Raw genomic sequence first — 13,324 nt, 5'->3', positions numbered from 1 at the left:
GTTATTGCCGTCTGCATTCTGCAGACAAGACTGCTGGCCAGGTGGTCCTGACAGGAGCTTTTCACTTTGTTTTCCTGCAGATGGCTGTGGATCAGGCCCACAGGCAGAATCTGTCTTCTCTCTTCCTGCCAGTGTTTGAGTCTGTGAACCCCTGCCTGATAGTGATGGTGCGGAGGGACAACATCGTGGGCGACGCCGTGGAGGTGCTCCGGAAAACAAAGAACGTGGACTACAAGAAGCCCCTCAAGGTATCCCAGGACACTGCTCAGGGTGCTGCAGGATGCTTTGGGGCATCTTTGGACACTCTGTCTGCAGTGCAGTGCTCACTGGGGTGTGTGTTTCAGGTCATTTTTGTAGGGGAGGAAGCCGTCGATGCTGGAGGCGTTCGCAAAGAGTTTTTCTTGCTCATCATGAGGGAGTTGCTAGATCCCAAGTATGGAATGTTCAGGTACTACGAGGAGTCCAGGCTGATCTGGTTCTCTGATAAGGTAGGCTGTGGTCTGTATTCACTCATTTTAATTTACAGGATTTATATTAATAATATATGAACATTGTAGTTGGTGGTGGTTTTATTTCATGAGTAGGAGCTGAAGCAAGTGTTCTCAAAAAAGTTAAATTTCTTTGGCCATTGTTAGATCAAAACTTCCCTCATTCCTTGTTTACTCCTTACTGGTTGTCCCCAAGCCCTCCAGATTTTTAGGAAGAAGTAACCAGAACAAACTGATTCCAAGGGCAGGGTCAGGAAGTCAGGGTGCAGAGACAAATTCTGGGGGTGGCCTGTTGAACAGGGCTCCCTGTGTGCACTTGCATTTATGGGTGATGGGTGCTCATGGAGTTGTACTTTATTGGAAGGTTTGATCCCTGACTTTTAAATCATCTTTCAAAGAACACTGACTGGGGTGGCTGGATCCCAAATACCTGAATATTTACATTCCCACAGTTGTGCTTAAAGCCTTGGTAATTAATTCTGAGGGTTTCAATAGTGAACTCCTCCCTCTTCCTCCCCAGAATAATTTGTTTTAAAATTGACATCTTAAATCACTGAGCAGTGCAATAGGAAGTGACTGACAAAAGCAGAACCTTAGTGCAGTCTGGGTCCCCTGTGACACAGGATATGTTGCAGCTCAGCCTTTTTCATTTTAAGTAGAAAGGATTCTGTTCCCTTGGATTTCAGTCTCAGCTGGTTAAACTTTATTGTGTTTTCCTTGGTACTTACATATTTAAAGAAAATATGAATTAAATTCACTCAGATTATACTGTACTGTACATTTCTTCCTGCACTCTGCAAGGTTAAAATAACTTCTTTATTTTAAACCATTTTGTCTGTTTTCTGTTCTTAGACCTTTGAAGACAGTGACTTGTTTCATTTGATTGGTGTTGTCTGTGGGCTAGCAATATATAATTTTACTATTGTAGACCTTCATTTTCCTCTGGCTTTGTACAAAAAGCTATTGAATCAGAAACCATCCCTGGATGACTTAAAAGAATTGATGCCAGATGTTGGCAGGTAAGCAAGAAAGAAAAACGGGTGTTGGTAGAAATTAATTTTGAAATCAGCATTTTCCTCTAGGAACATTACATTTCCTTTCCACAGTCACTGGGAAAACAGCTCAGAGTAAATTGCAGCCACTGTGTCATTTGGTGTAAATGTAATAAACACCTGTGTCCCAGTGCCTGGTGTTAGTGATTGTCTCTTCTGTTTTATGATCCTACAGGAATTTTAGGGGGAAAAAAACCCTTTGAAATTCAAACCCCTCGAGCTTTAGCCACTAATTTTATAAGCCTAAATGTGAACATAGTTTCATTCCTAAATTAAATCCATCAAGGAAATATTTTTGCTTATTTCAGGAACAAATGCATGCTAAATATTTACTTTTGACCAGGGATTTGAATAGGACTGACTAGCAGGTAGGAGGCTCAAATGAACAGAAGAGGCTGCTTGCTTGCCTCAGTGTTGTGGATGGCAAAGTTTTCATAGATTCAAGGAGAAATCAAAGGTGTTAATGGAAGAGCCAGCCAGTGGTTTTTAATTACCAGGTGCCTCTGCTTTGGGAACCCCTTAGCTGAAGTCTTGGGGCAGGAATGTTCTCTCTTCACCCCATGGGATAACCAAAATGAAATGATTGCTTGGAATTTCCCAGCACTGCACAAGTTGCAAGTCAATAAGATAATGAATGAAATAACAGTAGAAAGATACTTTTAAAATTTGAATTATCAAAGCATAAAGAACACTTCAAAATAAATTCATTTTTCTTTCCCCTGGTGCAAGTATTTTGTAACTTATTTTGCAGGGGAATGCAACAGCTACTGGACTATCCAGAGGATGACATAGAAGAAGCATTTTGTCTTAATTTTACTGTAAGTTTTCTGTAGTGTTTGAAGTATGTCTTGCCAAGCTCACACCATCTATTGTAATTGCCTCTGATGGAGTGTTTGAACAAAAGCATCAGCAGCTGATTCCCATGGGGTTTAGCTCCTGTGTCTGCCATTCATCTTGCTGTTCACTAAGTGATGGGAAGAAGTATTTATGCCATAAATAAGATTTGCACAATTTTTGTTTGTTTCAAATAGATCACTGTGGAAAACTTTGGTACAACAGAAATTAAGGAGCTTGTTCCTAAAGGTGCTGACATTCCTGTAGTCAAACAAAATAGGTGAGTTGTGTGGGTTGGTGTTGCTGGGCTGCTGTGAATGCCCTTTGCTGGGCTCTGACACTGCTGTGGGAGGCAAAGCTGCTCTGGCTGTTTGCCCAAGCTCTTCTCTGCTGTTGTCCTGTATTGACACAGACAGGCTGTGCCCCATCCCTGGGGGTGGACAGGGCTTGGACCAGCCTGCTCTGCTTGAAGATGTCCCTGCCCGTGGCAGGAGGCTGGACTGGATCTCCAGAGGTCACCTTCAAGCCCAGTTATAAGATTTTATAAGATTAAAAATGTTGGAGGTGCTGGTGATGCCTTGGAGTGCCTGCCTAGGCCAGAGGCTAGACAAAGTTAGGGGAGTAATGTGGGTATTTATTCAAGGCCTGGGCAGCCAGAAGCCTTCCAGAGGCTGCACCCAAGCTGGACAATGGTCACCAGTTTTTCAGACAGAGATCAGTTTGGTCTGTTTGCACATGAGGGGTTAAAGCTCCAATTGCAGCCTCAGGCAATGAAGTCACGTTCCCCTAGGTTGCTGCCCCCCAGTTCACTGTTGTTTGTACTTTTTGGGGCCTGAGGCTGTCTTTGGGTCACAGGCCCAGAGGGATTGTTTTGTCTAAATAAATGTGAAGGGAGTTCACTAACACTGTGTATGGAGTTCAGAGTTGTGCACTAATGCAGTGCAGGATGTGAAAAAATAAAAGCTGAAGCCTTAAGGCATCACTGCAGGAAGCTGCATATCACTGAAATTCAGTAATGATGAGAACTCTGACTTGAGGGCCATTATTACAACTCCTCATTCATACATGAGTATGATTTCAGTGCAGTCTTCCCTTTGTGGAGTAGATAACATTAAATAAGTTAATCCAGTGTTGTTGTCAGAAGAGGAGTCACAGGAGGGTTTTTTCCTCAGTCAAGGATTCTGTAACTTTTATTTATAAAAACAGTCTTTCCTGCCCTTTGTTCCCTTTCTGCTCCTGGAAGATAGGCAGAACATACCTGCTGGTGCTTTTGTCCCCTTTTTGCAGAATTTTCCAGTCTGTTCTGTGATCTTTATGAATTCTCTGTGCTTGTACTTCTCCCAGGCAAAAGGGAGAATTGAATGGAAAGAATTGAATGGAATTTAATGCACAGGGAAAACACTGCAGCTCTGCAGTTCTCTGGTGTAGGTTTGATGTTCTGTCACTAAGAGACTGTAAAATTGAGTTATGGGAAGGGTTTCAAGGTGCCTATGGAATGCCTTCTGCATTGCTACCACACATTGTCTTGCAGTAATGAAGAATTCCTCTTTCTCAAGCTCTAAATATTCCCTGATGCTTCAGTTAATTTTATAATATAAATTAGTTTATCACTGTGACTTTTCCCTGGAGCATCCTTGCACTGTTAGTGTTACACAAGTTACCTGCCCTCCATGGATAAGGAGATCTCATGGAGTGCTGAAGGGGAGCAGTGTGGATCTCCACTTTGGTCATCTCCAGCATTTTCAGTGCAGCAGCTGCAGTAAACACATCATCTAAATGTGTTTGTGTGAGTCTGTAAACTGCTGGTGGTGTTGCTCAGGGGCTGGGGGTGGTGTTGGAATGCATTCTGTCTGCACAGTGAACATGTGTTGGTGGGATGGCTGTAATGTGCAGCCGAGGGCACTGCCAGTGCAGAAACTAAGCACTGTGCACTGGCATTGATTCAGAAACCACCATAAATGCTGTATCACACCAAGGAGTTTCAGATCTCCCTTCAGTGCTGCTGGAGATGTTTCCAGCAGGATCTGAGAACTCCTTGTACCAAGCACAGATAACAGCCCATCTGTTCCTCACTATCCCAGCTCCTTGGCACTGGTCTTTTTGCTGTGCAAGACTCAAATGTCCTTTTGAAGTCGATTTGCATTTTTAGTGCAAATATGGTAATCTTTTTAATTTAAAAAAATGGAGCAGTGAGTTTGATTAGTGGCTTTCAGGACACTCCCTGGAATTCAGGCCTTCCAGCTTGTTGCCACTGAGTCCAGTTCACTGCAGTGCACACAAGGGAGGTGTTTGTAGTGCCTGAGGTATATAACATTAAATGTTCCTGCTTTTGTGTTGCAGACTGCCTTTGGGGGTGTGTTGGGAAATACATTCATGTGCCATTTTATCTTCACTGTGGTTGTTACATAAAGCAGGCAATACAATGTGTTGGGCTCCTGGTTGCTTCATTGTCTGTTCTGTACAGAAATGGCCACTGGTTTACTGGTAAAAGGATGACCTGTACTACTTCCTCTTGATTTCCTTAACATAATTTTTCTTTCTCTTTGTACAGGCAAGATTTTGTAGATGCATATGTGGATTACATCTTCAATACATCTGTGGCTTCCCTATACAGTGCATTCCATGAAGGCTTCCACAAAGTGTGTGGAGGCAAAGTTCTTCAGCTCTTCCAGCCCAGTGAGCTGCAGGCAATGGTGATTGGGAACACAAATTATGACTGGAAGGAGTTGGAGAAGGTGAGAACCAGAGTTAGCTTTTGCTTTTGTATAATTCTAATTTCAGGGTGCAAAAGCAGCTAGGTGTCCTCTTGAGCTCTGTTTTAATTAATGTGATTCCTGTTATTTATTGACACCTTGAAACATCAGTGAATGAAGATCCTAAAATATTATTTACCTTCCTGCTTTAACTCTTTCCATCTAATTTCTGAAGGAAATCAGACTTAGAGGAGAGGCAGAAAAATCCACAGAACCCTGAGGCAACTATACAATCTTTCATATTAGACATGAGAAAGCGAGGTGATTGCACACAGTTATTAAAAGTAAATATTCTCGATTGTCAGAGCTCAGTGAGACTTGGTCTCAGTTGGGATTGAAAATGCTTTGCAGTACAGGCATCTGTCCCTGTATTGAATTCAGAGTGAGCAGCTGAAGGAAATGGAGGGAGAAAAGTTGTAGTAGTGTGTCACTTGCTGTGTGCCTGCACACAAACTGCATTCATTCTGCCAGCTTATCCAGCTGTTCTGTGAGCAAGCAATAACCCCATTTCCTGCTCATTTTAGAACACAGAATACAAAGGAGAATACTGGGCAGACCATCCTACAATTAAAATATTCTGGGAGGTTTTTCACGAGTTGTCTTTGGAGAAGAAGAAGCAGTTCTTGTGTAAGTATTGGAAATTATTTCACAGAAGTTTCTAACTGAGCAGGATCACTGGGATTTCAGGCTGTTGCTGTACGAGGGCAGGTGTAAGTATTTGTAATGATGTGATTAACTATTTGGGAAAAAAAAGCATGATAGAAAAAAATGATTGTGAGCTTGTCTTTGATTTTCTTGGGGGTGTCCTGAGTCATTCTGGGTGATTGGTAGTTACAGATCACAGTAGCTCAGAGCAGCATTAAAAAAAAGAAAAGCCAACCCCCCAAAACACCAACAACCTCATCTGCTGGTGGCATTTATTTGGTAACTAGGATATCTTTTCCTGTGCTTTGACATATAGTCCACATCCTCCAGGTTTTTCACTGCACAGAGATGGAAATTTGGAGTAGTAACTGATTGTGAATCTGTCAAGACACTGATATAAGTGGTAATGTACAGGTGATAAAGTAATCAAAGCTTGTTGTGAGTGAGGATTTGCTTGGAATCGATCACAGATTAGTTTCCAGTTCAGATAAATTACTGAACAAACTAATTGTGTTTACAAGATTCTTGGAAATGCTCAGTAAAGATGCAGCCAGTGGATTTTAAGTTAGAAGGTTCTGTTGCATGAAAAACTTTATAGTATTTGAAGGACTGTTTGGTTTCATATGCTAAAATGAAATACTTTCCTTTATGGATCACTTGTTGTGTTACAGTTATGAGCTCAGATGTAGAGGGTAGAGACAGGGTGGAGTCATTATTCCCTGTTTCCCAGAGTTCACAGAATGCTGGTGTGAAAAGCTGGCCATTGCTGGAATGATGACAAAAGGCCAGCAATGATTAGAGCAGCATAAGTGACACAGACAGTCTTCAGCTCGATATTACAAGGCTCTGTTTTTCCTTGGCAGTGTTTCTGACAGGCAGCGATCGGATCCCCATCCTCGGAATGAAGTGTCTGAAACTGGTCATCCAGCCAACAGGAGGGGGAGAAGATTACCTGCCCGTAGCTCACACTTGCTTTAATCTTCTTGATCTTCCAAAATACACTGATAAAGAAACCCTGAAGTCTAAGTTGATCCAGGCTATAGACCACTATGAAGGTTTCAGTTTAGTATAACTTGAGCAATGAAAGTTCCGTGTACCGTGGGATCATTGAGTTTTCGTGTCTTTCTTGTGGTGGTAAATTCAGTGGATTAAGTGATGCAGTTGATAATATAACTGATTATTTGCAAAAAAATGTTCAGTGCTATGGATATTCATGAGAGCCAAAAAAAATCATTTCCAAAACTGAGGAGCTGTCTTAATACATATACCTTCCTGTACAGAGCCATGTGGATTTTGCCATCTTACAATAAAAATGAGAGTATTGTGAATGGGAGTCAAGTTTCACTAACAAGAATTAACATTTCACCTTAAGCAAACAATTTGGCGTGTGAGTGCATGAGAGACTTGCTTCAGTTTTTCAAATCACTTAGTAAGAACATTTAACTTCTTCCCTGATAAATTCACTTGGTACCTTTTCATTTTGTAAATAATAAATTTTTGTGATAAAATAGTTCTGTTCCAATACCGGTATGGTTTCTATTGCTTGTAATTGAATATGAGCTTATTTTATGGCTTTTAACAAAAAAAAAAAAAAAAAAAGTAATTACTCTGATTTCTGAAGATATCTATTTTTCTGGTTTGTTTTAAGAACCTTAATGAAAGTGATTGTTCAAGAGACATTCATCCTCACAATGTACAATCCATGAAGCAGTCACTTAGTGCCGATACAAAACCGCAGCCAATGGCATTTTTAATCTGTGGATGGACAAGCTGACTTGAGACACCGCTTTCTTTTTAAGGACTGATTCTGTAATTAAGTGGACACAGTTATAAAAGAGGTTAACTTATGATTTGAAACCTCTGCGGTCATGTGTCAAGAATACAGCTGAAAAGAAAAAGGTGCACCAGCCAATTGTTGCTGTCAAGAGGTTAAAACGTTTATTTTTAAATGCTGAAAGCGTAGTTTATGGTTTCTAATAGAATTTTCACTTTTTTCCAGATAAATGCATTTGAAATAACCTTTAACACCCCTCTCCCTTTTTTCTTAAGATTTTATTTTTAGTATAATTGCCCTGAGACGATTGTGCTTAGCTGGACACTTTTGGATTTGACTTTTCCTTCTCTGGTTAAATTCCAGATTTTGTGGTGTTAATGCATATGTGACTTGCAGCTGTGAAACAAATATTTATTTTTTTTAGATTTTTAAATGCAGTGAAAAAATTCAAGCTATAATAAAAGACTTGAATGAAAACCTTTGTTGGTTGATGTGTACGGATGCTTGCAGCAAGCAGAGTTCTTCAGCTGGAGAGGAACTTCAGTGCATTAAATTGGAGAGTACAACTAGGAAAAGCAGGGAAATGCAGTCATTGCAATAAGCTGTATAACATCCATTTTCTGTGCTGGCAGTACATATTGATATAATACAAAGAAAAAGGTCAGTACAGTTAAAATCAGTGTTTTTCCTTAACACTGTTTTTTACAGCTTTCTCACACAGTGTAACCTCTTAGTAATTTCTTTGTATGCAGCCCATAGTCCATCTTTTCCAACTTTTGTTACCTGGCTCGGAAATCCTCCCTCTTGGAAAAAACAAGAAACCAGTAAATACTAAAGCAGCTTAATCTCATTGTACATGGAAGAAAGAAAAGGAGAGAAGAAAGAGGAAGAAAGGGTATTATGCAGTCATTTTACCAGGTAATACCAAACCACCATTTTTAATTATGAAACACCAAAAGTTAGATATTCAGAAGTTAGGAAGTGGCTAATGTAAAATTATCTTCTTCCTTTCTCCCCTGTGTATTATTGCATGTCCAAGTGCTGGGTTTTTCCCATGGGAGCCTTGTTTCCTTTGCTGCTGGTGTTTGCTCAGTAAGAAGGGCTTTCTGTGCAGTTGTGATTTAGTCCATATCATGCAAATCCAGTGGTACATGTATGTGTTTCATTTCCCTGTGGGATATTCTCTGGCTTTTGCTGTATTGGATTTCTAGTCAATGTCAGTGTTAACCTGAAGGGTGACTAAGGAACCTCATTCTGTAAGTGAGGGCTCAGAGGCAGAATCCAAGCTGTAATTCACTTGCCCAATTTAGGATGCACTAAACATCATAGATGTCCTTCGTTTTTGATGTGCAGTTCTTGCTGACCAAACTGCTGTGCCAGGTGCTTCATGTAGCTGCAAAAATTTCTCCATCATGAGGCAGACACATTCCTTAGTCTCTTGGAACATGAGTTTGGGAGGAGGGTGGTGGTTCTGGAATGGTTGATTTAACATCAGAGCCCACTGGCAGAGCAAGGCTGGAGCCACTTCCCTCAGGACAGCACTCACCTGAGAATTCTCTGCAGCTCTGGCCTTGGTTTGACTCACTTCTGCAGGAAATGCAGAGGGCTCCTGCAGTGCTGAATGCTCCTGGTGCTCTTACAGGTGTCAGGTCGCTCTGCAGGGAGGCAGTGCCCAGCTGTCTGTGTGACACCAGAACAATAACCAGAGGTGGCATCACTTGTGCCAGGCAGTTGGAGGCTTCCTGCAGTGTTCCCTTGGCAGTCACAGCAGCCCTGGGCAGCACAGCTCTGCTGGAATTGTGCCCTGAGGCAGCAGGAAGTGCTTTCTCTTGCTTGGATCAGGTATCATTTGTATACAATATTTGGTGCTGTGCAACATGTAAGAAAGGGGGAAAACCCCATTTTGTGTGTAGCTGAAATAGCCATGATGTTAGTGAAGAAAGCTTAGAGCTTTCCTTTTCCTCGGACCTTGTTACTCAGGAAACCTTGGGTACCTCTGCTAAAAGGGTAACACAAACTGGGGAATGGCAGCAGTTTGGGATTCAGGGGGAGCATTTTACAATAATTAATTTTAAAGTATTTTTATTTGATTATTAGATTAGCATTTGATAAAGATTCAGAATAATCAGTGGAGAAGACCAGTTGCATTGCCATCGTGACTGCTGAGGGAGATTTGCTGTTGCCAGAGCAGTGCAGCCATGGCCTGGATTCCACGTGAGTGCAGGGATGGAGGCTGAGTTTGCCTGGCAGAATCCCCAGGCTTTTTGAGCTACAGGCACAGCAGAGGTTTGTCCCTCATTTTCCAGGGCCAAGGTAAGAACCCAGTGCAGAGCTGTTAAAGCAGTGAGCCCTGCTTCAGCACAATGGTTTGTGTCCTTTGGCACTTTGTGGGAGTTGCTGTTAATGAGGCTGTTACTCATCACAGAGCTTTGAGCTATGGTGTTCCCTTTAAGAATGTTTATAAACAACTCTGAAGAGGGTTTTAATTCATTGCACTGCTCTCTGCTGCAATAAACTTGATAATAAATGAAGCTTCATGTAATCAAATGTAAATCACTGTAAATGAGAGCTCCTTAAAGGCACATGAGGTTCTGCTGCTAAGATAAATGTAGATAAAAGGTTTCATTTAATAGTACAGTGTTCAGCTGTGGTAGAGAGTTGAAACCTTCAAGAGTGGCTGTGTTGACTTTCTGTGAGCAGCCAGAACTATGTACTTGTGTATCCTGTGAGGAGTTGCCTTACTCAGTTTTTGAAGGGGAGAAGATAAAAGAGGAAAAACAAAATACTTGTTTCCCCTGACAAGAGTCAGGGTCCCATTGCTTACTAGGTGGATATTTCTAACTTGCCAGGGCAGAGTGGGGTTTGGCTGCACTAATAGCAGCCTGCTGGTTTGGTCCTTCAGTCTGCTGTTTGTGTTGGTGTTGGTCAGGTCTGGAGCAATGGCTTCAGTAACCCCAGCTAGACATTGAAAGGTGCAGAGCATCTTCTGTCACTGGCTGTCTCCAGATCAATGCAGCTCCTTAGAGCCCCAGGAAATGCCTTTGGGTGTTTGCCTGCTCTGCGTGCACAGTTAATCCATGGAGGAGCTCCACCAGGCATCATTCCTGACTGAGTCCTCAGGTTTTTTGTTTTCCTGGGGAAGGGATCCGGTTTGTGCCTATACACAGAATTTTTCTCTGTGGTATTACCTCTTACACTGAGTGCCTTTCTGTGGGAATGCTGAAACTTGGTAGCTGCAAACCTTTGCCTGTCCCTGCTGCAAAGTGCTGGATGAGGAAGATGTGTCACCTTCTCACCACAGGGCAGCTGGGGCTGGGGAGCACTGGCCATGGCAGGCACAGAACTGTGCTGAAATACCTCATCCCCAGCCCTGCTGATCTGAACAGCCTGAGCTCCTGGGTTTGCACATAGCTATTGACTCTGCAAAACAGCAAAATCCGGTGTGGCAGGTGCCAGGGTGCCATCAGAGCCCCCTTACATTAGCCAGGACAGTACTTGGCGTCATTATTTTTCTCCAGCCAAAGGCACATCAGTTTCAGATTAGGAAAATGAGGTTTGGGAATCTCATTCCACATAGGCAGTACCAAATTAGTAACTTCAGAGTAGCTGGAGTGTGCAGTGCTGGTGGGGATCTTGATGTCACCAGTGCTCCAGGCTGGTTTTAGCAGCAGGTGATGGATCCTCACCTGTGCAGTGAATGTCTGCAGGTGCTCAGTGCCTCCCTCCATGAGCCTCATGGCAGGAGGAGACAAAGGATGGGTGTTACACAGAGAGTTCACCTTGAGTGGAGTGCACAAGTCAGGGTTCCTTCCCTTTTCCAAGCATGTCTGGGGGGAGGAATACACTTGGCAGACTGCAGCTGCACCAGCTTCCAGTGGGAGTTGTAGCTGCCATCAGTGTAAATTTTGGTGGCCTGACCCTGCCCAGAGGCTCCGTGGGAGCCCTTGCCAGCAGAGTTGGAGGACTCTGGGTGCAGCATCTCCAGGCTCTGGGGCTGTGCAGCGTCAGGGGATCCTGACCAGGTGCCAGTGTGACATCAGGAGCAAGCAGAGGGGAAGGGTAGCTGAGGTAAGGAAGCCCTGCAGTGTCTTTAGAGGAGGAGGTGGCTGGAATAGCCCTGCAGGCTGAGGTGTGAGTGCAGAGGTCAGGCCCTGCAGGGATTTCTGCCAGTGCCCAGCAGGGAATGCTCGGTTTTAGTCTGGAGCAGGAGGGTGGTGGTGCCCCACAGGGCCCAAAGCCAGTTCTCCACAGCATTCAGCACCCCTGGGTGGTCTCTGGAACCCAGGGTCTGGAGCTTCTCTAGGATCCAGGCTCCCTCCTGCTGGGGAAAGGAAGGAGGGTCCCCCCCAGCCCAGGTTTGGACTTGGGAGCAGGGTTCTGCCATTGGAAAGGGTGGTGGATAATAATTGTACAGAGTTAAAAAACCCACAACTAAATCCAGACAACTAAATCCCACCCAAAGGTGTTTGTGTTTTGTTTCTAAGGACTCCCAGTTTGTGTTTCTTTGTGGCTTTCAGGATAACCGAGTGTGTAGTTGGTGCATTTGCTTTGGGCAGGGCTCTGTCCCGGGTGATCCTGGTGCAGGAGCTGCTCCCAGGGAGCCTGGGCTGCTCTCCAGGGCACATGGGGTTTGTAGGGAAACAGAGTTTACCTGCTCTGTGAGGGTAAAAACAACCATTAATCATTAATATTGTTATTTTCCTCCTGAGTCCTAGTCTGTGTATTCTTGGAACTGCCCAGCAGAGTAACCCAGGGTACAACTCCATGACTCCTCAAGGATTTACAGCTAGCTTGGTGCACCATTGTCACCTAGACATGGCCAGTTGTTTTAGCCTGAATCCAGCCTTTTGCACAGGGTTTTATTCTCCAGTCACTTTGTAGATGAGTGTACTATGCAAAGAAATGCAGCTGCTTTTCAGTTTGGCTGTTCTGGTTCAGTATTTAAGCACAGATTACTGAGCTTGAGGAACTCCCCTGGGTCTTCTTTTCTCACTTTTTTCCAGTTTGATTCTGGATGCTGGTTTCACTAGAATGTTGTGCTCCTGTAGCCCCTCCTAAATGGATGTTGTCTGTCCCTTTGTTGTTAGGCATTTTAAAATATTACATATTTTCCGTAATCAGAAACACTAATTAAAAATGTACTGAATTCAAGCCAGATCCAAATAAAATACATAGCCTTTAAGAAGAAATTATGAGAAAATGTTTAAATATGTGCTTCTTTAAATACTTTTGCAAGGTCGTTATTGTCTAATGTACCTGAATAGGCTGGAAGGTGGCTGGGGAATGGCAAACAAATGCTTGTACTTTGCTTTTTTTTCAGGGCATCTATTCAATATGAATAACAAGGGCTAAGATGCTTTCATAGGGTAGTTGTGTAAATTATCAGGAAAAATAAGTGATCTCCTTTTTTGAGATGGTACAAATTACAGCTGGACCTGGACATGCTCTGCCATGCTTTCATGCAAGGAATAACACAAAGCTGTGACAGCAAATGTTTCCTCATGCCCACCGCTGGGCTCATCACCATATCACCATGTTAAATATTCTTGGAAGACAGCACCGTGTTTTCAAGTCATTCAGAGTAGTAAGTAATTGATAGAAAAACATCTTGTGTGCTGAGTCTAACTGTTTTTAATACTTTGTGCCTCAAGTATGTGAGTTTTATCACCTCTGGTTTTTTTTCTTCCAATACAAATCAATTTCTGTGTGAGAGGTGGTGGTTTAGAAGTGCAGTGGAGCCCTCCACACAGTGAGGTGTTCCACAGTGGGGAGCTGATT

At 43.0% G+C, this 13,324-nt stretch overlaps 1 protein-coding gene across 4 annotated transcripts in view; it reads left to right on the top strand.

Annotated features, from left to right (window-relative positions):
* The window catches only part of HERC4 (HECT and RLD domain containing E3 ubiquitin protein ligase 4), a 29,658-nt gene extending 21,635 nt beyond the window's left edge, over nucleotides 1–8,023 (top strand). For all 4 annotated transcript variants that reach the window (XM_063164191.1, XM_063164188.1, XM_063164189.1 and 1 more), the window contains 8 exons: nucleotides 81–248; nucleotides 345–488; nucleotides 1,341–1,507; nucleotides 2,292–2,358; nucleotides 2,572–2,654; nucleotides 4,926–5,109; nucleotides 5,652–5,754; nucleotides 6,636–8,023. In XM_063164191.1, coding sequence (XP_063020261.1) covers nucleotides 81–248; nucleotides 345–488; nucleotides 1,341–1,507; nucleotides 2,292–2,358; nucleotides 2,572–2,654; nucleotides 4,926–5,109; nucleotides 5,652–5,754; nucleotides 6,636–6,844 — 1,125 coding nt within the window. In that variant the 3' untranslated portion in view covers nucleotides 6,845–8,023. The remainder of the gene's footprint in view (nucleotides 1–80; nucleotides 249–344; nucleotides 489–1,340; nucleotides 1,508–2,291; nucleotides 2,359–2,571; nucleotides 2,655–4,925; nucleotides 5,110–5,651; nucleotides 5,755–6,635) is intronic.
* The last annotated feature ends 5,301 nt before the right edge of the window (nucleotides 8,024–13,324 follow it).

The sequence above is a fragment of the Melospiza melodia genome, chromosome 9 (assembly GCF_035770615.1).
Source record: "Melospiza melodia melodia isolate bMelMel2 chromosome 9, bMelMel2.pri, whole genome shotgun sequence".
In the NCBI taxonomy this organism is placed as follows: domain Eukaryota; kingdom Metazoa; phylum Chordata; class Aves; order Passeriformes; family Passerellidae; genus Melospiza; species Melospiza melodia.
The sequence above is the reverse complement of the archived record's forward strand: the minus strand, read 5'-3'. Positions and strand labels throughout refer to the sequence as shown.